This window comes from Archocentrus centrarchus, chromosome 2 (assembly GCF_007364275.1).
Source record: "Archocentrus centrarchus isolate MPI-CPG fArcCen1 chromosome 2, fArcCen1, whole genome shotgun sequence".
NCBI classification, from domain to species: domain Eukaryota; kingdom Metazoa; phylum Chordata; class Actinopteri; order Cichliformes; family Cichlidae; genus Archocentrus; species Archocentrus centrarchus.
Window position 1 is genome coordinate 20,100,668 of NC_044347.1, and position 22,043 is coordinate 20,122,710.

At 42.3% G+C, this 22,043-nt stretch overlaps 2 protein-coding genes across 4 annotated transcripts; one reads left to right on the forward strand and one right to left on the reverse strand.

Moving 5' to 3' along the window:
* Positions 1–362: 362 nt before the first annotated feature.
* Positions 363–3,931, forward strand: LOC115793017 (probable uridine nucleosidase 1). 2 transcript variants are annotated; one of them, XM_030747712.1, is made up of 8 exons: positions 363–406; positions 1,861–2,044; positions 2,128–2,307; positions 2,395–2,506; positions 2,601–2,737; positions 3,256–3,333; positions 3,582–3,698; positions 3,779–3,931. In XM_030747712.1, the coding sequence occupies exons 1-8, from the start codon at positions 366–368 to the stop codon at positions 3,929–3,931; spliced, it is 1,002 nt and encodes a 333-aa protein (XP_030603572.1). In that variant the 5' UTR covers positions 363–365. The 2 variants fall into 2 exon arrangements, with proteins under 2 accessions (XP_030603572.1, XP_030603581.1); XM_030747721.1 differs by lacking the exon at positions 363–406 and adding an exon at positions 1,686–1,696.
* Positions 3,932–14,336: 10,405 nt separating this feature from the next.
* LOC115792987 (gap junction alpha-3 protein-like) lies at positions 14,337–20,368 on the reverse strand. Of its 2 annotated transcripts, XM_030747673.1 has the most exons (11): positions 20,187–20,368; positions 19,917–20,095; positions 18,569–18,640; positions 18,405–18,485; positions 17,882–18,185; positions 17,412–17,590; positions 16,898–16,969; positions 16,458–16,535; positions 15,778–15,963; positions 14,608–14,744; positions 14,337–14,508 (listed from the first exon to the last, which is right to left on the reverse strand). In XM_030747673.1, exons 1-10 carry the CDS (start codon positions 20,254–20,256, stop codon positions 14,619–14,621), a joined length of 1,347 nt encoding a protein of 448 aa, XP_030603533.1. In that variant the 5' UTR covers positions 20,257–20,368; the 3' UTR covers positions 14,337–14,508; positions 14,608–14,618. The 2 variants fall into 2 exon arrangements, with proteins under 2 accessions (XP_030603533.1, XP_030603524.1); XM_030747664.1 differs by having other exon boundaries at positions 14,337–14,744.
* Between the last annotated feature and the right edge of the window lie 1,675 nt (positions 20,369–22,043).

Sequence of the window (22,043 nt, forward strand, 5' to 3'; positions counted from 1 at the left end):
GAACAATATGAAAAAAGCAACTTGTTTTATTGAGGGTTGATCAGTTCAAAAACCAAAGTAAGAGTATAGCAGCTTTCTTCAAGCTCATAAATGCAGTGCTTTCCAATAAAGCCATATACTGCTTACACACAGCTTTAGAGGCAGCCAAGCGCACAAATGCACTGGTGTGGAATTTCTATTTAAAACTCATCTGAAAGTGCAAACTATTGGTAATTTAACTCTATGCTGCTCTCTGAAAGGCGACCCTTCTGCAGACTTTTATAAATAAATGGTATAAATGCGCCCATCTGGAGAGTTTGCCTCATACATGAGAAACTTCTTTACGCCGCTGCTCTTTAGAAGACTGCTCTGTGGCTTCCCTCACCATGCAGACACCAGCAGACATCTGTCAAAGTCCACTCACAAGGTGAGGATTAGCTTTTTAATACCAGGAATGTCACATTCAAGATAGAACTTCTATAAATATGACAGGATACAGTTAATCGTCAGTCATGTACCATATAAACAGTGTAACTATTCTTCCTGTAAATATATGTATTTATGTTGTCTAATAGGGTGTCATATTTTTTAATGAAAGACAATGCAAAGATCTCAGAACTGGAGAAATGTGATTGTCTTTTATAGCTCAGATTAGTCAAGACCTTAAAGTCTTTAGTTTTGCAAAATGTTCTTTGGGGGTGGTGGGGTGAATGTGGTATTGTACAAAACTAAAGTTTCACTTTAATTTTTTAATACAGGGATTGGGGAAAAAAAATACATAAAAAGTGGTGTCAACACACCCCGTCTTTGATAGATGTTTTAGCTGATTTGAACATTTCCCATCTCTCCAAACACTGAAAATAACACATAGGTCCCATAATCCCATAATAATGCCCATAATTTTCCAAGGTTTAATAAGCTGAACCAAAATAACTTTCATTTTATGATTTATTCTTTGTAAAAGCTCTATATCCTATAATGACGAATCGTGATTTGTCAGGTAGGCGATGATGGGGAGAATTGAGCATATATTTTAGTCATATATCTATGTATTAAAATCATATCCTGATCAAGTATTTCATGTCCACGGACAAAAGTGATTTTCTTCTTAGTGGCCAATAATATGCATTAAATGGAGTTTCCCATGTTAAATTCAAGCAGCCTGCAAATCCAGAATCTGGATCTGATCCAGAGGATGTTGGGTTTGGCACTCGTTCTTGGCCCTCCAATATCAGATGAATGTGATAGATTTTGAGGGAGATATGATTTTTGTTTTTTTTAATTTGCCCCAATTATGGCAAAAATTGAATCAGGTGATCTAGAGGGTCAGACAGACAAACATACCAGAAACAATACCACCCCCCCAGGGAGGCAGGATAACTACATTTGCCATGAAATGTTCATAAGAGGAGCAAAAAGAAAAAGGATTCAAATCCTAACTGAGACAAGACAAGCATGAACGCTTTATGGCAACCAGATGGTTGCAAACAGCAAAAACACAAGTGGGGAAACCTGATTAAAGTCACAAAAACAACCTGGATTCAGATTCACGGCGAGCTGACTGGAGAACTAGATGCAGGTGTGTGTGGGTGGGTGTGAGGGGGAAGTGACTATATCCTCAGAGCTGAAGTGTGACAGCATTACTTAAACCTGCTTTAGGTTTTCAGCTACACGGGGGGGCTGCACAACAGCTATTTATACACCCTGCTATCATCAGGTAACAGCTTTTTTGGGGGAGTTTTGCCTCTAGCCACGTAAATCCAGTATTCAATCCACTTTTAGATGCATTTGGGCTCCTGAAAATATACTTGGCTCCTCATTTGCCAAGTTTTCTGCTGCCAAAGGCTGAAAGGTTTGTTCTTTTTTTTTGGTTGAACGTAGCATGAAGAAGAAGAAGCTGATCTTTGATTTGAACACTGGGGTGGCTGATGCTCAGGCGCTCATGGTGGCCCTCGCGGCCCCCTGTGTGGAGATTTTGGGGATCACCTGTTGCTTTGGCAACACACCCCTGGAGAGTGTCCTCAAAAACACACTGTGTGTCCTGAAAGTCTGCAAAAAGCTGGAGGTAAGTTTGAATGTTTCATTTTTTTTTTTTTAAAAGAGCAGTGTAGCGACAAAGGTTGATCTAAATATTTGGCTGTGATGCAGATCCCAGTGTACCAAGGCTGCTCACAGCCTCTTCTGGCCAAAAAATGCCAAGTTGAAGATTGTCTTGGGAAGGATGCATTGGGTGATTTTTCAGATCCCGAATCTCCAAGCTTGGATCTGGTGCAGAAGGAAAATGGTGTGACTGCTTTGATTAAGATGGTCAATCAAAATCCTGGCGAGGTAAGACAAATATTTAATTTTATGATATGAAGAACTTGCCAAGGAGATTGAAAGAAGAAATGTATATATTTATTGCTCCATATGTAGGTAAGTCTGGTTGCCACTGCCCCTCTCACCAACCTGGCTGTCGCAGTGCAACTGGACCCTTCTCTCTCAAAGAAACTGAAGGCGCTCTACATCGTGGGAGGAAACACTGACTGTATGTTGTACACATGAGTCACTTCAAAACATTTACTCAGTCTGCTTGTCTAGATGCATAAATTATTGCACTGCACTATTAAATGTGTGTGCAGCCAGTGGGAACAGCACAGTGTGCAGAGAGTTCAACTTTATGGCTGACCCTGAGGCTGCCCGGATTGTGTTGGATTGCTACACCTGCCCCACCTACATTGCACCCTGGGAGTTAAGCTGCTCCAACAGCCTGTCCTGGGTGAGGCTGGAAAAAAAAATCCTCTAAAGTTGGTTTTGTGTATGTAAGAAAGTGGTGCTTTCTACAGCAGATGTATCAGTCACTAGTTTGACGCTCACTAACGAAAAAAGGTCCAGAAAACCAACAGACTCATGCAGGGACTAGTTTAAACTCGGATTAAGTTGCACAGACTGTTTTCAAAGCTCATTACTAACTAAATGGATCTGAGCAACAGAATAACTGTGGCCCGTGGCTCCTTCTGTGTAACAATTTGTGTGGATTTCATAGCTATCTTAGTACATTTATAGACTTTGTCACCTGTATCTCTAGGTACTAGAAGTTTGTGCGATTTTAAAATTTTCCAGTTTTCAAAGCTCTGTGTTTTTATTTCCAGTTCACCTTCACTTGGACAAGACGTAAAAGACGGGGTTTTATTTGCTTTCACATTTGGCCAACAATTCAGTGCAGTATAATGAAGCTGTATTTGCAAAAAATAAAGTACTCCAAACTAAATCTTATCGTTTCTTTTCCCTCCTCAGTCATTCTGTGAACAGTTGCTCTCCCAAAATACAGAGAAGGCTTCCTTTCTGAAAAAGATCTCAAGCCTCTTGATGAAGGTAAGGGTGTAGAGCTATAATGCATACAGTCCTTTATTTCTTAAACATAACAGAGCAGACAGAAGAATGATGTGATATGTTCCAATATAAGATAAAATCAACTAGAGTACAGGTTTAAGACTGGTAAATTTAACCCAGACTTATTTTTTCTTTATTAATGCAGCTCTCTGTCTGTTTTGGGGCCTGCTTACAGTTTAATACAAACTTTAATTCCAAGAGACATAAAACCTCTTTGCTTGTTCCTACAGAAAGCTCAATCACCTGAATGCCAAAAGGAGCTCACAGCAGTGAAAATGTTCAGTTCCTGTGACTCCTACGCTGTGGCTGCTGCCATCGAGGACATGTTCGTAACGGAGAGTGAGGAGGTGAGGAACTTCAGCTTTAGTCAGTTTAAAATGTAAACACGAAAAATGTTGCTGAACAAATCCTTGCATTCCTCTTTCAGGTTGCAGTGACGGTGGAGCTGGAGGGGACCTACACCCGAGGCATGATGGTTGTGGACTGCATGGAGCTGCTAAATAAGAAACAAAAGGCCATCCTGATTAAAAAGGTTGACTTGGAGAAGTTGAAGAACCTCTTCCTAAATTCCCTTAAGTAGGAAAATGATGTAACAAGCTAAAAAGGTGTGAAAATGTTAAACAAATGATTATAAATAAAACAACATTTTTCAAATCTCTGGAAAAAATGTGTTTAAATATCTTTTGGGTGGTTAGCTCTGTATTTGGCGCTTGATTTAACTCAGGCAGGTAAAGAAGAAAGTATTATATTTGCATTTATCACAGTGATTGCATGGATACTGTAAAGCTATTATACTGCTTTGTAATTGTAGTTTAATGACTTCATTTGCAGCCATCTGCAAGTCTTTAAAGTCAGGTTGAATGTCTGAGATGGTCAGCCAAAGAGATATACAATGCCCAGGTCTGCCCTACACACTATAAAGCTGGTAGTATAGTTTAAAATAATTCAGTGAATGAATCTAATCAGCATGGCCACTTTAAACATTTGTCTGCTATCCTGGATGCAACCTAGCATTGACCATAAATGCCACAGCCTGCTCTGCACCAGCCCAACACCCTGCATCACTGTAATCTTCAGACCAATTAGTTTTGTGCGCAAAGTGTGTGTCTAGTACAATATTTCCATTCCATCTTTGAATAACACTAAATTAGTGTACTTCAGTTTGTTCTGCAAGACATTTCACAAAAACATAATGCAGTGCATCATGCACAGACCAATATCTGATTTCAAAACTCATGTTGCATGTAAGATATAACTTTCCAGCTTATAAAATTTCGCTTGCTGAATTAATCTCTCATCTTCTGCTCTTGTGGTTCTTACATCTTTCTCTATCTGTGTGCACATTAATGTTTTTCCCTCCTTGGGAAATGCAGCAACTGTTCTTTATTCTAGCAGACACATTTTGAAAAACTGCACAGTACGTGTGCGTTTGGTCATATTTGGTATTTGAAAAGTTGCATTTGAAATTACCTGCCATTATTCTGTTTATGCTTTTTGTTTTTCTGTAGTGCTAGCTAGATGCTGAAGCATCACAACTGTAATTTTAAGTAGTGCTGGCATTATTTTTTCTCAAGGATTTGATTCAAGAGTTAAACGTGAGACCATCTGTCCAGCAGCTAAAGCTCATAATCACAGTCAGCTTGAAATGTTACAGATAAAACATGCAAACCTTAGTTATTGTCGTTTCAACATTCAGCAGCAAAAATGCTTATCTCGCAGTAATATACAGTATCAATAAGAACAAATCTTAATTTATTACAGGACATTGTTGCAGTGACAGAGAACACACAGCCGTTTAAGATGATTTTTAAGTAAAACCTTTTGTCATTTGGGGACTTCAGCTTACACAACATTATCTTCAGTGCATAATTGCCAAAGTCATCCACTCCTGATCAAAATCTTAAGACCAGTTTAAAAAACTGCAAGAATTTGCATTTTGCACTATTGGAGCTTAAGAAGGTTCTAATTAGAGCTAAAAGAAGAAATCAGCACAAGAGACAAAAACTTTTGAGCAGGGAATTTATTGAAAACTGCATTTACACTCAAACATGATTTTTTCAGCTGATCAAAAGTTTAAGACCATAGCTCAAAAAAACCCGAAAACTCCCCCAAAACAGAAATCGAAGTGTCAAAAAAAGGACTCAGTAATGAGCAGCTCCAATATTCTTGTTGATCACTTCAAACAATTTTTTAGGCATGCTTGATGCCAGTGTTTCCAGGAGGCTAGTGGGAACGTTGCTCCAAGTGTTGAACATGGCTTCACGAAGGGCATCCACTGTCTGGAACTGATGTCCATTTTTGTAAACTTCCCTTGCCATCCATCCCCAAATGTTCTCAGTCAGATTTAGATCAGGGAAACATGCAGGATGGTCCAAAAGAGTGATGTTATTTTCCTGGAAGAAGTCCTTTGTCAGGCGGGTATTGTGAACTGCAGCATTGTCCTGTTGAAAAACCCAGTCATTACCACACAGACGAGGGCCCTCAGTCATGAGGGATGCCCGCTGCAACATCTCCACATAGCCAGCTGCTGTTTGACGCCCCTACACAACCTGAACCCCCCCCACACACTGTGCCGTGTAGACAACATCTCAGGTGGGATCTCCTTGTCATGCCAGTAACGTTGGAAGCCATCAGGACCATCAAGGTTACATTTTTTTTATAATCATCCACGTATGATTATAAACTTTTCTACACATTGAAGCAAACGAACTCTACAAAATGCAGAAAACTCTCCGAGGACACAAACTTCTGAGGCGTTCATAAGAAAGTCCATGCTTATTATTGGCATCAGAGAGGCAGTGTGACTGAATCAAAAATAGAAGCAGTACCTTTGTCAAAAACAGCAATAGGAAAAACTCGCCAAAAATATCAGCTTTGAAGACAAGAAAAGGTACGCAAAGACATTTCAAACTAAAGTTTATAGGAGAGTTCTTAAGTCTGGCAAGTCAGGCATTGTGTCCCATAGCATAAAAATCCCATTGGCTGATTGAACAGCGAGCCATCTAGCATTCGAAATCAGACCAACTAATGCTGAGCCGGGCTGCTTGAGACAATCAGAAGGGACTTCCAGACCAAAACACAACTTGTTGGGAAGATTTTCTTTAGTTAAAAAGACAGAAAAAATTCAAAATTTATTGCAGTAGAAGAGTAATACATAAATATTTGCTGAAAATTATACAGATAAATGTACATAATGTCTTTGAGATGCTATTTGCTGTAAACGTGCTGAAATCAGGCAATGTCCACCCATGTGGGACAACAGCGAGGTCCAGCATACAAAGTTTCAGTAATGTGCAATACAAGACAGCATGCTGTTTTAAAATGAGGAGACTATGCTGTAGTCACGCGAGACTTTGTGAATCTCGGCAGTATCGTTAATGGCGGCGTGACTCTATCAGCAAACATTTGCGTGATTAGCCTTTTTTTTTTCGCCAATTTATAACTAGACAGGCTTAAAACTAAAAAATATAGGTAGTTTCTTAGCCTAACTTAAATTATTTTCAACAATCTGGAGGACGGTGAAGAGGACCTGGATAGTTTGCTGCGGTACATCGACAGGTGTTTTGAGCGAGTCGTCATGGGGAAAACAGACAAGACGCCGACTCCCTCCACCAGCAAAGCAACGCCGTCCACAAAAAGAAGCCGCCCAGAAGATTCCCCAGAGGCAACTTCGCCACCCACCACCAATATTGTGGACATTCTGGAGTCCATTAATAACAAATTGTCCAGCTTTGACGCCCGCTTGGCCCTGGTTGAAATCCTCCACAAGGAGTTTCAGGCCCTGCGGGAGTCAGTCGAGTTCAGCCAGCATCAGGTGGAAACACTGGCTGCTGAAAACGCTGTCCTCAGAGAGTCGGTGAATTCCCTCACCGAGGAAACGACCCGGCTCTCAGAAGAAAATAAGAAAATTAAAGAATCGATTATCGAGCTTCAGGCCCGCAGCATGAGAGAAAATCTTGTGTTTTCAGGTATCCCGGAGAAGGCAGAGGAGGACCCGGAGGCTACAGTGAAGGAATTTATCCAAACTCACCTGAAGCTCCCGGAGGACGCCGTGAAGACCATCGCCTTCCATAGAGTCCACCGCCTGGGAGGGAAGCGACCCGGAGCACGCAGACCCAGACCGATCGTGGCCAAATTCGAACACTTCAAAGAAAAAGAGCTGGTGAAGAGCTGAGAGGGACGGACTTCAGCGTCAACGACCAGTTTCCAAAGGAGATTCTGGAGCGACGCAAGGCCCTATTCCCCATCCGGAAGAAGCTCATGCAGGGAGGCTCCCGGGCTGTCATCGCCGTGGACAAACTGTATGTGAACGGACAGCTTTACCGAGACAAAAACACCACGCCATGGCTCTACTGATCGATCAGGTGATCTGTGTCCATATTAACGTTCTTTTCTGAGTTTTTTTTTCAACCATCTAAACAGTACCATTAAATAGTCTAAATCTGTCTAAGTAGTACCATTAACGCCGACGAGTCAGCATAGTACCGTGATCGTTTGTTTGTTTGTTTGTTCTGTTTTGTTTTCCCCTCATCTAATTTCATTCTTATGTCACTTAGGTCACTTTTTACACGTCTTTTTTCTTTCTGCACTCAGCAATATGTTTACGTCACTTACAATGCTACAGTTTACTACACTAACATACAGCGCAGATGCACACACACCAACATACAGCGCACATACACACGCACACATCAATATAAAGGGCACACGCCAACATACAGAACATATGTACACACACACACACATCTTTAGTGAGCACACAACAGTCCATCAGTTAGTTTAAATATGAGCACACTCAGATTTGTCTCATGGAATGTGCACGGGGCTGGTTCGAGGGAAAAGAGACTAAAAATTTTTAATCGGTTAAAAGACTTAAAAGCAGATGTTGTTTTTCTACAGGAGACATGTGTCCAAAACATCTGTGCTCACTCTTTCCTCTCCACAGTTCCCTCACACGTACTCAGCCTGCTATAACTCCAAACAAAGAGGTGTAGCTATATTGATTAACAAGAAGATAAACTTTAACATTAGCAACAGTACAATAGACCCTGAAGGTAGATTTATAATACTTAATTTATCTATACAGAATACAGATTTATGTATTGCTAGTATATATGGACCAAATGTTGATGACCCCTCCTTCTTTCATGCTTTGTTCACTTCACTCTCAGATCACTCTGACACCACACTTGTAATAGGAGGAGACTTCAACCTGGTACTTAATGCAGATATTGACAGGCTCAGTACAGCAGTGAGTCAGAGGAACTGGCAGTCTGCAGACATTCTTAAACAGTACATGAAGGATTTTGGTCTTTGTGATGCTTGGCGTTCACATCACCCCACTCTGAGAGATTATAGTTTTTTCTCACCAGTACACAAATCTCATTCCCGCTTAGATTACTTTTTAGTTAGCAGCTCCATAATGATGGATATCACAGACACTCAGATTCACCCTATCACTATTAGCGATCATGCACCGGTGTCTATGTCTCTGACACAGAAAAGAGTCACACCACTAATCAGGAACTGGAGATTTAATACATCATTACTTAAAGAAGAAGATTTTATTAATTATTTCAAAAAGGAATGGTCAGCATACTTAGAATATAATGATATTCCAGGAATATCACCATGTGTTCTTTGGGAAGCAGGAAAGGCAGTAATGCGGGGCAAAATAATATCTTACTGCTCGCATAGGAAAAATAAAGAAAAAGCACTTGTGTTAGAATTAGAACAAAAAATTAAATCTTTAGAAACTGCCTATGCCGCTTCACCACAAGAACATACAATTATCAGCCTGAGGAAACTGAAACTGGAGCTAAATGAAATAATTGATAAAAGGACACAATTTATGTTGCAGAGGCTGCGTTTGGAAAACTTTGAGCATGGAAATAAATCTGGAAAATTCCTGGCCAAGCAATTAAAACTGAATAAAGAAAAAACAGCTATTTTTTCTATTAAAGACTCGACTGGTAACATTACTCATGACCCACAACAAATAAATAACTCTTTCAAAGACTTCTATGAAGCCTTATATTCACCACAGATTAACCCATCTGATACTGAAATTGAAGAATTTCTTAATAATATAAATCTACCAAAACTAAATGACAGCCAGGCTGCAGCTCTGGATTTACCTCTTTCATTGTCTGAACTTAGTGAAGCCCTACAGCATCTCCCAAATAATAAAGCCCCAGGCCCAGATGGTTTTCCAGCCGAGTTTTATAAAGAATTTTGGTCTGAGCTAGCTCCCATTTTTTTCAGAATGGTAACTCAGATTCAGAATGATCACATCTTATCTCCAACCTTAAACTCTGCTAACATTAGCCTGCTTCTTAAACCAGGCAAAGACCCCACACTCCCATCCAGCTACAGGCCAATCTCTCTCATTAATGTAGATCTTAAAATAATTTGCAAAGCCCTTGCCAAAAGATTAGAAAGTATTACTCCATTTATTGTACATCCAGATCAAACAGGCTTTATCAAGGGTCGGCACTCAGCCAATAATACACGTCGACTGATAAATATAATAGACTATTGTTCTATTAACAAATTAGAGACGACAATCATGTCTCTAGATGCAGAGAAGGCATTTGATCGGGTAAATTGGAAATTCTTACTAGCAGTTCTACAAAAATTTGGATTCGGTTCATCCTTTATAAACTGGATCAGAACACTACACAGCTCTCCGAATGCGCGTGTTAGGACAAATGATCTCATTTCACAAAGTTTCAGTCTGCAGAGGGGCACTAGGCAGGGCTGCCCACTCTCTCCCTCTCTTTTTGTAATTTTCATTGAGCCGCTAGCAGCAGCAATCCGTCAAAATGTAAATATTAAAGGGATTCAAACTGAAAATATGGACCATAAACTTAGCCTTTATGCTGATGATGTATTACTTTTCCTTGGGAATTCACAAGGCTCTCTTTTGAAGACTATCACACTGATAGATAAGTTCTCATCTATATCTGATTACTCTATCAGTTGGAGTAAATCAACAGTTTTGCCTCTGAATTGTAATTTCCAGAGAACCTCTAGGACCCCACTAAAGTCAGGAAATATTAGATATTTAGGCATAAATTTTTCCGCCAGGCTCTCAGACTTGGTACGATTAAATCATATCCCCTTATTAAAAACAATAGAGGATGATCTCACACGTTGGAACAGTTTACCTATATCACTCATGGGGAGAGTTGCTGCCATTAAAATGATGGTTTTACCAAAAATTAATTATCTATTTTCATTGATCCCTAATAAACCTACTCTTCCTTGGTTTAAGTCACTAGATTCAAACATCTCAAAATTTTTATGGAAAAACAAACCGTCAAGAATAAGCTTAAAAACTTTACAAAAGCCAAAACACAGTGGAGGTCTAGAATTACCAAACTTTTATTACTATTTCTTAAGCAGTAGATTGCAGTATATTTCAAAGTGGATCAAATCCAATTCATTAGACAACCCATGGCTGGATCTAGAACAGGCGTTTTGTGGAAAAATAAAAATCTCAGATTTACCTTTCATTAGTTCCAGTATTAAACATCATAACTGCTATAAAGTCCTTAGTATAAATACCTCTCTGACAGCCTGGTGGGAATTTTTAAAAATAACTAAGTCTTCACTCATCCCCTGTAAACTAACACCCATTTGGAACAATCCAGATATTTGTCAGAAAAAGAAAATGCTGAATTTTCCGTTATGGCGTGATAAGGGTATAAATAACTTAGAACATATTATCCAAGAGGGAAATTTTATCACGTTCCAAGAACTTATATCAAAATATAGAATTGGCAACGGTAGATTTCTGGAATATCAACAAGTTAAGTCCGTCCTACAGGGAAGATTTAACCTTAATCAATTGAATCTAGAAATGCCTACTTGGGTAACAGAATTTCTTAACCTCTGTACCCCAAAATTGTTATCAAAATTATATAAATTATTAATAAAAACTGATGATTCAGTTTCCCTCCCAATTGCAAAATGGGAGCGTGATCTTTCTGTCAACCTGGATCAAAATTTATGGACAGAAATATGTTTAAATATCTTCAAAATGACTAAAAGACCCCAAATACAACTTGTACAATATAAGATTCTCCATAGAACATACTACACTGGACAAAGGATGTTCCAAATGGGCCTTACACACTCAAACATATGCACCCACTGTACAAGCAATTCAGAGGATAATCATCTACACGCTCTGTGGTCTTGTGTACCAGTTCAGAGATTTTGGCAGAGGATTTGTGAAGATCTATCCACATGGTTTAGCTGTCGTATCCCAACTTCCCCCAGACTATGCATCTTAGGTGATGTCAGTGAATTAATTATGGAGTTAAATATATCACACATAGTTCTTACTGCCTTGTGCATCGCTAAGAAGATGATCCTCATGAACTGGAAGACAAAAAATAAACTATGTATTACTCAGTACAGAAATTTATTAGTAGATCATGTTAGTTTAGAGAGAATGTCTGCTTCTTCTAAAAACAAATTGGAGGGATTTGACTCTCTTTGGTTCCCACTGCTCAGCTCCATTACTTAGTGGGGGTGGTGGGCTGCGGGCTCTGCTCCTGATGTGCTTTGTGGGGGGGTGGGTGAGGACTCCGGATGCCTAGGTAGCTGGTAGCCTCCTGAGACTGGAGTCCTGGGGCGACCTTCTGGTGATGTCTGTGTGCCTGTCCTGGTTGATGGTGGTGGGGGCTTGGATGATGCTGCCTTCGGTCCTGGGGTGTGGGCGGGGTGCTTGGGGGGGTGGTGCCGGCCCTCGGTCGGTTGGCTGGTCTTCCCTGTATGGCTTGGGGGCTGGGGTCTGGGGCCCCGACACTGGGACCGCGCCGGCTCCCGGTGGGTCCCCCCTGGCGCGGGGGGGGCCTCTGCTGTCCCGGCCGCGCCGCCGGGTGGGGTGGGTTGGCCTGACGTCGAGATGTCCGGTCTACGCTTTTGGGGCCCTGGGGTGCCTGCATTGCAGGGGGGTGGGGTGGGGGATGGGGCCGCGGTGGGGTGGTTGGGGGGGACTGGGCACTGCATTTCCATGCCCAGGCCAGTATGTCCTGTTGCCTGTTTGTGTCTATTGTTGAATGAATGGGCATCTAGGGGGAGCGGGCCGCCCTCTGCAGTGGGGGCGAGGGCGCCAACCTCGGGTGCTGCAGTGCTCCGGGATGCTGTCACCGTGGCCCCGGGCTCACCTCCCCCTGCCCTGTGCTGGGGTGTGGGAGGTCGGGGTGCCTATTGAGCCAGCGGACAGCTGGCTCTCTTCTTCCAGGATTCTTCCTGGTCATATGCCCCCCCCCCCCCCCCCTCCCCCTCCCCATACACAAACACACACACACACACACAGAATACACATCACTCACAGATGTAGGATGGAGAGGCCACATGGAGAGCTGCACCACCACTTGCCTCTCCGTTTTAATTGCACTTTAGTCATTATAACTCACAACACATACACACTTACAACCTGATACACATAGGACCTTTGGGGCAGGCATGTTACTCAGAGATTGATGAGATGGGCCACTGAGGTGGCCCCACTCTGATCCTCGTCACTGTCTGTCTCCAAATTTTATTTGCACTTTAGACATGGAGGGTTTTGGGGGGGCAGTGTGGGCAAGCACTGACGACCAACAGTTGGCGCTTGTGGCATAACTGTCCCCTCAATTTTAACTGCACCCTATACACCTCATTCACTCACAAACATTAACACATAGACCTACAAGTTGGGGAGGAGGAGGGGTGGATGGGTCATCTTACACCCCGATTTCTTGCGTCTCGCCCAGGGTAGGGGTCGGGTGGTTCCTTGGGGACCGGGCTGGTGGCGTCCTGGGGTCGCTGTTGGCCCTGGGGTGGTTTCCACTTGCCCGGCCTTCAGAGGGTGGGTGGCTATAGATGAATGTGTGTCTTTGTGTATTTGTCACCGTCTCCGTGAGTATGGGTGGGTGAGTGAATGTGTATGTATGGCATATCTGTGTGTGGGTAAGTATGTATGGGCATGTATGAGTATCTGTGTATAAATGTGTACACGGGTGTGTGGGTGTGTTTGTATGTATGGCTGGACCTGGGTCTGGGCCTTGTGCCTTGCCTCCTGGCCGCTCCTTGCTGGTTGCCTCCTCCCCCCTACCCCCCTGGGATGGGGGTGCCTCGGGGTTCCTGGGTGGGGCTGGATGTTCTGGCGTGGGTGCTGGCCTGCCCCCCTTGGGGGTGCGGTGCGGGGCTGCGTTGGCTTCTTCGGCGTGGGGGGGGGGCTCTGTGGAGGGTCGGGCGGTCCTTGGGTGCCGTGGGCCCGGGGGCCCTGCCGCCGGCCAGTGCAGGGGGCTGGCCGCTGGGGAGGGGCTGGCTTCTCATCGCCTTGGGTTCCCTGGAGCCCTTGCTCCTCGACTGGGGGGGCTCCGTCTGAGACCACCCTCTCCCGTCTGCTGGGGTAGGTGTGCGGTTGTCTTTGGACTGAGTGGCCGGGGGTCTTCCTGGCTCTTGGTGGGCTGCTGGTGGCCTGGGTTTCCGGGGGCTTTCCATACCTGCCTCTGGCTTCTGATGGGTGGAGCTGCAGCGTTTTGCCCTCATTGGTAAGTACGTTCCATGACACAGACACAAACATGACACAGACACAAACGCCCACTCAATCACAACTCAACAAAATTGTTGGTGTGCGTAACATGCTTTGTTAGTTTTGTTTTTCACACACAAATTTATTTTTGCAAGTATTGATAGTATTTTTTCATATGTTAAAGTGATGAACTATCTGATTAATAGACTTGTGCTCTTTCCCCTTTTTTTTTTGCTCCCTTTCTCGCTCCCTTTTTCTTCTCTTTATTTTCCTCTTCTTCAGCCTGTCAGCTCTGGCTGTTACATAGTATGTGGAAAAATAACTCAGATAAATAAAATAAAGGGTTAAAACATCAACAAGAAGAGCCTAACCTATAGAGCTCATCTTGAAATAGCAAATATGTTTGGCACAACAACGCATTCAGATCACAGTTCTGCTTGCAAGATCTACCAGACATGACAGGCTTTAAAAAAAAAAAATAAAAATAAAAAAAAAAATGAGGAACTTCATGTACTGTACTATGCAACCGCAAACTGTGTACATCGCTTCATATTGTGGCTTCTCCAACCACTCTTTTCCAAGCAGCTCCATCTGGACTTTAAAGGGATTTTTGTGGGGGGTTTCTGTGGAAGATGAAAATCTAAGAGGCTAATGCGGTTTTTCATGCATAATATATATATATTTATATATATATAAGAGTGTCTCAAACTGAGCTAGCTCACTTCTTTCCACTTCAGATGTTCAGTTTCATGCAGGCGTCATCCTTTTCAGTACCGGCTTCTTTCTCTTCGTAGCATGATTCACGATTCATGTTGTCCTGGTGCTTCATCTGGGGCCTCTCTGTCTTCAGCACCGTGCACTGAATATAAGAAATAACAGATGCATAATTCATAACTTAATAAATACATAGTAACATTTTTGTGAAAACATGCATTTTCAGTTGTGAAGTTTTTGTTCTTATTGTGATCATTAAGTTTTCCAGAAGTGACCTGCCACAAAAAAAAAGAAGATCCTGAAAACATCCTGAAGGTGCTCTACTGGATTGAGATCTGGTGACTGTGGAGGCCATTTGAGTTCAGAGAACTCACTTTTATGATCAAGAAACCAGTTTGCGATGATCTGAACTTTGTGATATGCTGGAAGCAGCCATCAGGAGATGGGTACAGTGTGGTCATAAAGGGATGGACATGGTCAGCAACAATACTCAGTTAGGCTGTGGTGTTTAATCAATGGTCAGTTGGTATTAAGTACCCCAAAGTGTGCAAAGAAAATATTTCCCACACCACCACCCGTCTGATCTGTTTGGTCCATATTGGCAGGATGGATCCATGCTGACCCAACCTGAACCTGAATGTTGCAGCAGAAATTGAGACACATCAGATCAGGTAATGTTTTTAGCCTCAGTTTCCTGTTCTTAGCTGATAGTCTGGTCTTCTGCTGCTGTAGCTCATCTGCTTCAAGGCTTGATGTGCTTTCAGAGATGCTCCTCTGTGCTGCATTTTTAATTTCTCCTAGTTATTTGGACTGAAGCATGGAAACTAAGCTTCATCTATAAACAGGAAGTTGTTAATTTGTTACATAGTTGGTACATTTTTTTTTTTAAGTATGTCCTCATATGAGGTTAATGTAGCCACCGTTCCTTAACACTCTATAACACCTAACTGAGCAGCATCAAGTATAAACTGCACAAAAACCAAAATGTAATGTTTCCACATGAGGACTCAGGGTCTCAGGAGTTTACAGTTACACTTTTATCCACCACCATGAGTGAAATATGTTATTTCATACTTTAAATGAGATTTCTTGCAGTCTAAAACCTTTTGTGTTTTATGCTGTGATCTAAAACAAACGCACAAAAAAGACTCTTTCAAAGATTTGACCTGTGAACTCACCATCTCCACCAGGGTCAGCAGTCCTGACACACAGGCCAAAACTAACATGATGAACATGAACACTGATTTCTCCATCGATTGGGACACGTGACAATCAACCATGCTGAGACACGGATGGACACCCACATAGACAGATGCAGGCAGGGAGAGGCCAAAAATCAAAGGCTGCCCCACTGCAAATCCCACCTGGAAACACAGAGAAAGAATGACGACATTTCCTGTTCACACACACACAAGTTACACCCTGATTTTCTAGTCACGTCTGATTATTTATGTTGCTTCTTTAAGCATTTTGCAGAGCAACGCTTGGATAGTCACACAGCTCCCAGAATCCTGAAAGATACTTTCTTAAAAGTAATAATCTTATGCCCCTGATTTGATATCTCTGTGCGAGTGCTCTTTGTTAAACACTGTACAACAATGACACACTAAACCAAAAATGTTGCTTCTTAACTTCCATACCTTATCTCTTATCTCATGAGCCACTGGCTCCTACTGAAAAGGATTATATGCAAACCTGGTCACAGACCTACACTTTAATGCTTCAGGAACTATTTGCTGCTGTGGATGAGTACACATCTGTAGCAGTTGGCACCAGTAAATTACAGCATGTTACAAATATTTGGTGAGTTCTTCTCACTTGTTGATTGTGTGTTTTTTTTTCTGGTGCAGAACCTCACCTCCAGCAGGGCCACAGCTGACAAGAGGCCCAAATATCCCCGCAGGTTCTGACCTTTAGCCACAGTTCCTGTTCCACTCTGATGGGAAAACAATGGAGACAAGAGCCTCACAAATGGAGTAAAGCCACATAAGATACACTGACAGAAAGAAAGTCCAACAAAAGCATGTTTGTGATGAAATTATGATTTATCAGATGAATCAAAGTACTTTTATTTTTCATTAAACTTCATCAAGTTTCACATTAATCACTCTGATTCTGTTTAGATGCTGAACCCCAGCTGCCCCTGGTGCATCCATCAGAGTGTGTGTGTGAGTAAAAAGGTATAGGAAAATGCACTGAATGGGTGAATGAGGTTTGCAGAAAGAAATTGCTTTGAGTGCTCAAACTGAGTAGAAAACTAGAGTCTATTTACTGAGAGAACAAATCTTTGTTATCTACCTGTTTTTCTGTCATCAGGAGGTGGACCAAGTAGGAGAAATAAATCAGACCAGGAGCCAAAACGAGGGCCACCTGGAGACAAAGTATGATAAGTGAATGATATCTGATTCATGTGAAGTAAAAACTCTTTTTAAAAAAAATAAAAAAAAATAATAGCTTCTCAGACATGAATTAAACCTAATTCTAGAACAGGGATCCTCAAATCCAGGCCTCGAGGGCCAGTGTCCTGCAGGTTTTAGTTGTGTCCCTGATCCAACACACCTGAGTCAAATATAAAAATCATTAGCAGGACTCTGGAGAACTTGACTGCATACTGAGGAGATAATTCAGCCATTTGAATCAGGTGTGTTGGATCAGGGACACATCTAAAACCTGCAGGACAGTGGACCTTGAGGCCTGGATTTGAGGATCCCTGTTCTAGACCAAACAACTGAGGTCTTCACTGCATGTTTCTCATAGTCTGGAACTAGGCTTAATCCACGCCTGGAAAAACCTCCTGCATGTGTCTGATCACCTGCAGCGTCCAGTACTGATTCAAAGTGAAGGGGAAGACAACATTATAGGCAGCGATTTTGCAGGCCGACTGCTTGGTGTTACAAACAAAGTCTCTTAAATCGTTGCTCCACACTGGCTGCACCGCTGCGCCGACAAGAACGAGTCGGACCAGCTGCAACACTGGGAGGACTGTTTTACCTGAGAGGGAAGAACAGGGAATCATCATATGCCCAAACATATACAGTATAAAATAATAATAATGATGTAATATGTGTTTATTCTTTAAAAAAGCTGACTCTGTTACTGGAATCAAATGCTTCATTTGTGATTTGGGTGTTAATTGTCAGAGAAAGCTCCACTGCATTGACTTGTAACGACTGCTTAGCCTGCTGCTCCCACCTGAGCTCACCATCATGGCCTTTAAAGCTAACAGCTGTTTGATATCACTACTCCTTCCTTTCTGTGTCACTTGGTTTTTCTTTACGGTACCCAAGAATCCAGCGTGGGAGTGCCACAGGGCCAGCAGTCGGCTCAAGATGCTCTCCTCAACCACTGAAGCGGACCGCAGGGTCTTTCCACCGTCCGGCCGCCTCAGCTTGGCGCAAACGGCCTCGACTGCATTCAGAAGGATGGACAGGCTGGAGGTCGTGAGCATGATATGAAGGAGTATTGTCTTCTCCCTCGCATGGGGAACGAAACAATCTGCAGTGTGAAGACATGGATTTCTCACACATGTAAATTTAGTAGATAACTGGAAACCATAGAGGAGCCACTGAACCACGTTACATCCGACCTGTGAAGGAAATACACTCAATTAAAGCACATCGTCTCACTCACAGGTCTGAAGCAGCACTCAGATTTTAAAAGTTAAATGTTGCAGTTTAAATTCCACATTTACAAACAAGAAGCCGAAAGTTTCCTGAGCCAAACGTTTTAGTCAAACATCACATTTCATCTGTTTTCATGCTTCAACAAACAGATCTGAATGAGTCTGTGTGTATTTATGTCTCACCTCTACTAAGATTACAAACACCGTGCAGGCCAGGTACACGGTCAGAGTGTGACCTTTGACCTCACCATTCCCCTTCTGCACCTTTAGGACAACAGAACAGTTTCGTTGAATTATTGTATTCTGTTTTTGAAGTTTACTGACAGCTGAGGTGAGCTGTTCCTCACCTGGGTTTCCTGGTTGGTGAGGTGGATCAGGTAGCAGAGGAAGACGAGACCGGGAGCCAAAACAAGAACCAGCTGCAGAGAAACACACGCTGATGTCGTTATATCCAAAATACAGACAACAAAAGGTTTCAGAGGGAAGGCAGAAACTGGAAACAGCCCAGCAGAAAGCAACACAACTCATTTTTGAGTGAAGTGTGTGTATATTTATTGGTACTTTAAAGTCAGTATCAGAAAACTGTCATATAAATAAAACCCTAATAATGTGCAAGGACTTCAACACTGTGATACGGATTTCCTCAAAAAGCAGATTGTCCTTGGATTGCTTTATTCTTCTAACTTATACCCATTAATCATTAAGTGCAGTTGCATCTCCAGCACCAGCGTAAGTGTAAGGGATAACTCTATCAAGAGTAAATTAGTAATCAGTGATATGAGGGGTCATTTGTCAGTCTTCTTTAAGTATGACTGTAAAATTAAACCCATAAATAAAATCGAGATTATTACAAAAATTTAGGAGCACGGTGGCGTGGTGGTTAGCACTGTTGCCTCACAACTAGAAGGTCTGGGTTTGACTCCACCTTGGCTCGGGCCTTTCTGTGTGGAGTTTGGATGTTCTCCCCATGTCTGCGTGGGTTTTCTCTGGGTACTCCGGTTTCCTCCCACAGTCCAAAGACATGTAGTTAGTGGGGTTAGGTTAATTGGTGATTGTAAATTGCCCATAGGTGTGAATGGTTGTCTGTCTCTCTGTGTTAGCCCTGTGACAGCCTGGAGATCTGTACAGGGTGTACTCTGCCTCTCGCCCTGCTCCAATAATAAGTATTTCATGACCAAGGATCTGCAAAAAGTGTGTAAAAAGGAAAAAAAAAAAACCCATTATATATAGAAGGATGGCGTGTGTGTAAAAAGCTAATGTATTCCTTGGGCTGGATGAATGGGAGGGTTATATCAGGAAGGAGAATCAGTGTACAACTGTGTGCCAAATCAAACACACAGATCCATCCTGCGTGGCGATCCCTTTGGAGAAACATTAAATTCAGAGGAAAAACAGATTTGCGCCTCACCAGATTCCCATAAATCAATAAAATTTCCACCAACCCTCATGTAATCAGGATCACCCACTGCTCATTCTGAACTGTGTAACAACAGTCATGATGTCCTCATAGGAATTTCACTGTTCCTGTTATAAAGCGACACTGGCAGGAATCCTGAAGAAAAGAGATCGGATGGGGGGGTGTGATCGACAAAGTGTGGATCTCCTAACCCGCTCCCGTGGGTGCTGTGACAGCTTTGACTAAATCAAAGATTAATTATGAAAGGAATAAACGAGAACAGTGAGGTTTGTTCCTACCTGTATTGTCCACAAACGAGGTAAAGACAGAGGTGTGCATGCATCAAAACAGGCCGTCTGACAGCCTGGCTGCAAGGCGTAACTCTTAAAAGTCTCTTCGTCGTCCGACCAAACTGTGTGCACTGCAGCACCCAGTATCACAAGTCTGATGAGCAGCAACACGGGCAGCACAGATTTACCTGGAGGAAAAACAGGTGCATGATGATTCACAGTAACTCCTGCATGCTGAAGCTCCACTGTAACAGTTGAAGGAAATGCGGGCAAGTTTACCAATGAGAGTCGCCTGTGCGTGCCATTTACACAGCACGCTGCTCAGGAATCCCAGCTTCTGGCTCATCATTGTCTCTGTTGTTCTGGAAAAGAAGCGAAGAGAGAAAATCAGGACATAAAGTTGTTGAAAAATGTGAGCGCAGTGTGTTTGCTCCCCCTAATTCCTATCAGTGGGCCTCCTCCTCTTCCTTTCTCATATAAGGATTTCTGCTGGAACTTCACTGGAAGGCCCTCCCTCTGATGCAGCCAGCCAAAAATGTTGACACACTTTACTGGATGTGGGAATTACGCAACTGGGCTTCCTGTATCAACAGCAGCTCTCCTACGCTGACCCCTGAGGAAAAGCTTCACTTCCCTGTTCCTGTTTTTTTGCTTGATAATTCATGAAAAGTTTAATTAAAACTGAGATGGAACAACAAAACATTATCCAATGTTAAGATCAGACACTCCATTTAAGCACATACATTAACCGGCCACTTCATTAGGCACACCTTGCTGGTACTGGGTTTGACCCCCTTTTGCCCTCAGGACTGCTTTTGATGCTTCATGGCACAGATTCAACAAGGCGCTGGAAACATTCATCAGAGTTTTTAGTCCATGTTGACATGATAGCATCACACAGTTGATGTGATCATCATACACAGTGATAAACTCATTTTCATGTCCAAGAAACCAGTTTGATTTGAATATCCTGCTGGAAGCAACAAGTGGGCACACTGTGCCAAGCCAAGCCAAGTTTATTTATAAAGCACTTTAAAAACAGTAACCACTGACCAAAGTGCTGTACATAAAACACATCAGGACAAGAGAAGATAAAATTTAAAAAGGTAATTTAAAATAAATAAATAAATTTGTGGTCATAAAGAGTTGGATGTGGTCAACAACAATACTCAGGTAGGCTGTGGAGTTTAAAAAAATTGACTGGAACTAAGTGATCCAAAGTGTGTCCATATTTGCAGGATGGATTGATGCTTTCATGCTTTTTAATCCAAATTCTGAAACTACCATCTGAACGTTGCAGTAAAAATCAGAACTCATCAGACCATGCAACGTTTGTGTATTCATAGATTCTTTCAAAAGATTTGGTTATTGACTTCAGAAGGTCTAGGGTCAAGAAACAACACTTCCCATTCCACATTTGTGGTGAAATAGTGGCAATTGTGAAGATTGTCCCCCCTTCTCAGTGCAGCTCACATGACCCACTAACACTTCCCAGCTGCTCAAGAAGGCACAACACAGACTCTTCTTCCTCAGAAGGCTGAAGCAAGCTTCCTATCAGCTTGAAGCACTGTGGCCATTCTCCTCTGACCTTTGACATCAACAAGTCATTTTCACCCAGAGAACTGCAGCTCACTGGATAGTTTCTCTTTTTCAGACTGCACTCTGTAAACCCTACAGATGGTTGCACGGGAAAATCTCAGAAGATCTGACATGATCCTGGGCCGTTTCCCCAGTCTTTTGTGTTTTGTTCTTTTAGGTTCTGCTTTCATTTGAGATTCTTCTGTTTCCCAGTTTTCATATGGTTTTGATTCTTAGTTCATTAAAGGTTATATGTCCTGTTATTGGTTAATATTTATATTGAATCCCTGTTTCCCTCTGTCCTTGTATCTGTTCTGTCCCTCTGTGTCTAAATCCCTTGCCTCGTGTGTTTTTGTATTCAGTTTTATTCCCAGTGTTGTGTCACATCTGCGCCTGTCTTAGTATTTAGTTGTTTCCTGTTTACTATTTAGTTTGCTTCCTGGTTATGTCCTTTTTAATTATTCCCAGCTGTGTCTCCACCTGGTCCTGATCCTCTCGTTATCTTGTGTGTGTGCCTCAGTCTGTGTCACTTTGTCACGTTGTTGTCACCCTGCTCCA

Excerpts from the sequence above, each read along its gene's own strand:
- LOC115793017 (XM_030747712.1), top strand. The coding sequence starts at position 366 with ATGCAGACACCAGCAGACATCTGTCAAAGTCCACTCACAAG. Across the intron at positions 2,308-2,394 it reads TCAATCAAAATCCTGGCGAG|GTAAGTCTGGTTGCCACTGC; the intron begins GTAAGACAAATA and ends CTCCATATGTAG. Across the intron at positions 2,738-3,255 it reads GCTCCAACAGCCTGTCCTGG|TCATTCTGTGAACAGTTGCT; the intron begins GTGAGGCTGGAA and ends TTCCCTCCTCAG.
- LOC115792987 (XM_030747673.1), bottom strand. The coding sequence starts at position 20,256 with ATGATGAGCCAGAAGCTGGGATTCCTGAGCAGCGTGCTGTGTAAATGG. Across the intron at positions 18,641-19,916 it reads CTCGTTTGTGGACAATACAG|CTGGTTCTTGTTTTGGCTCC; the intron begins GTAGGAACAAAC and ends GTTTCTCTGCAG. Across the intron at positions 17,591-17,881 it reads CTCCCACGCTGGATTCTTGG|GTAAAACAGTCCTCCCAGTG; the intron begins GTACCGTAAAGA and ends CTTCCCTCTCAG.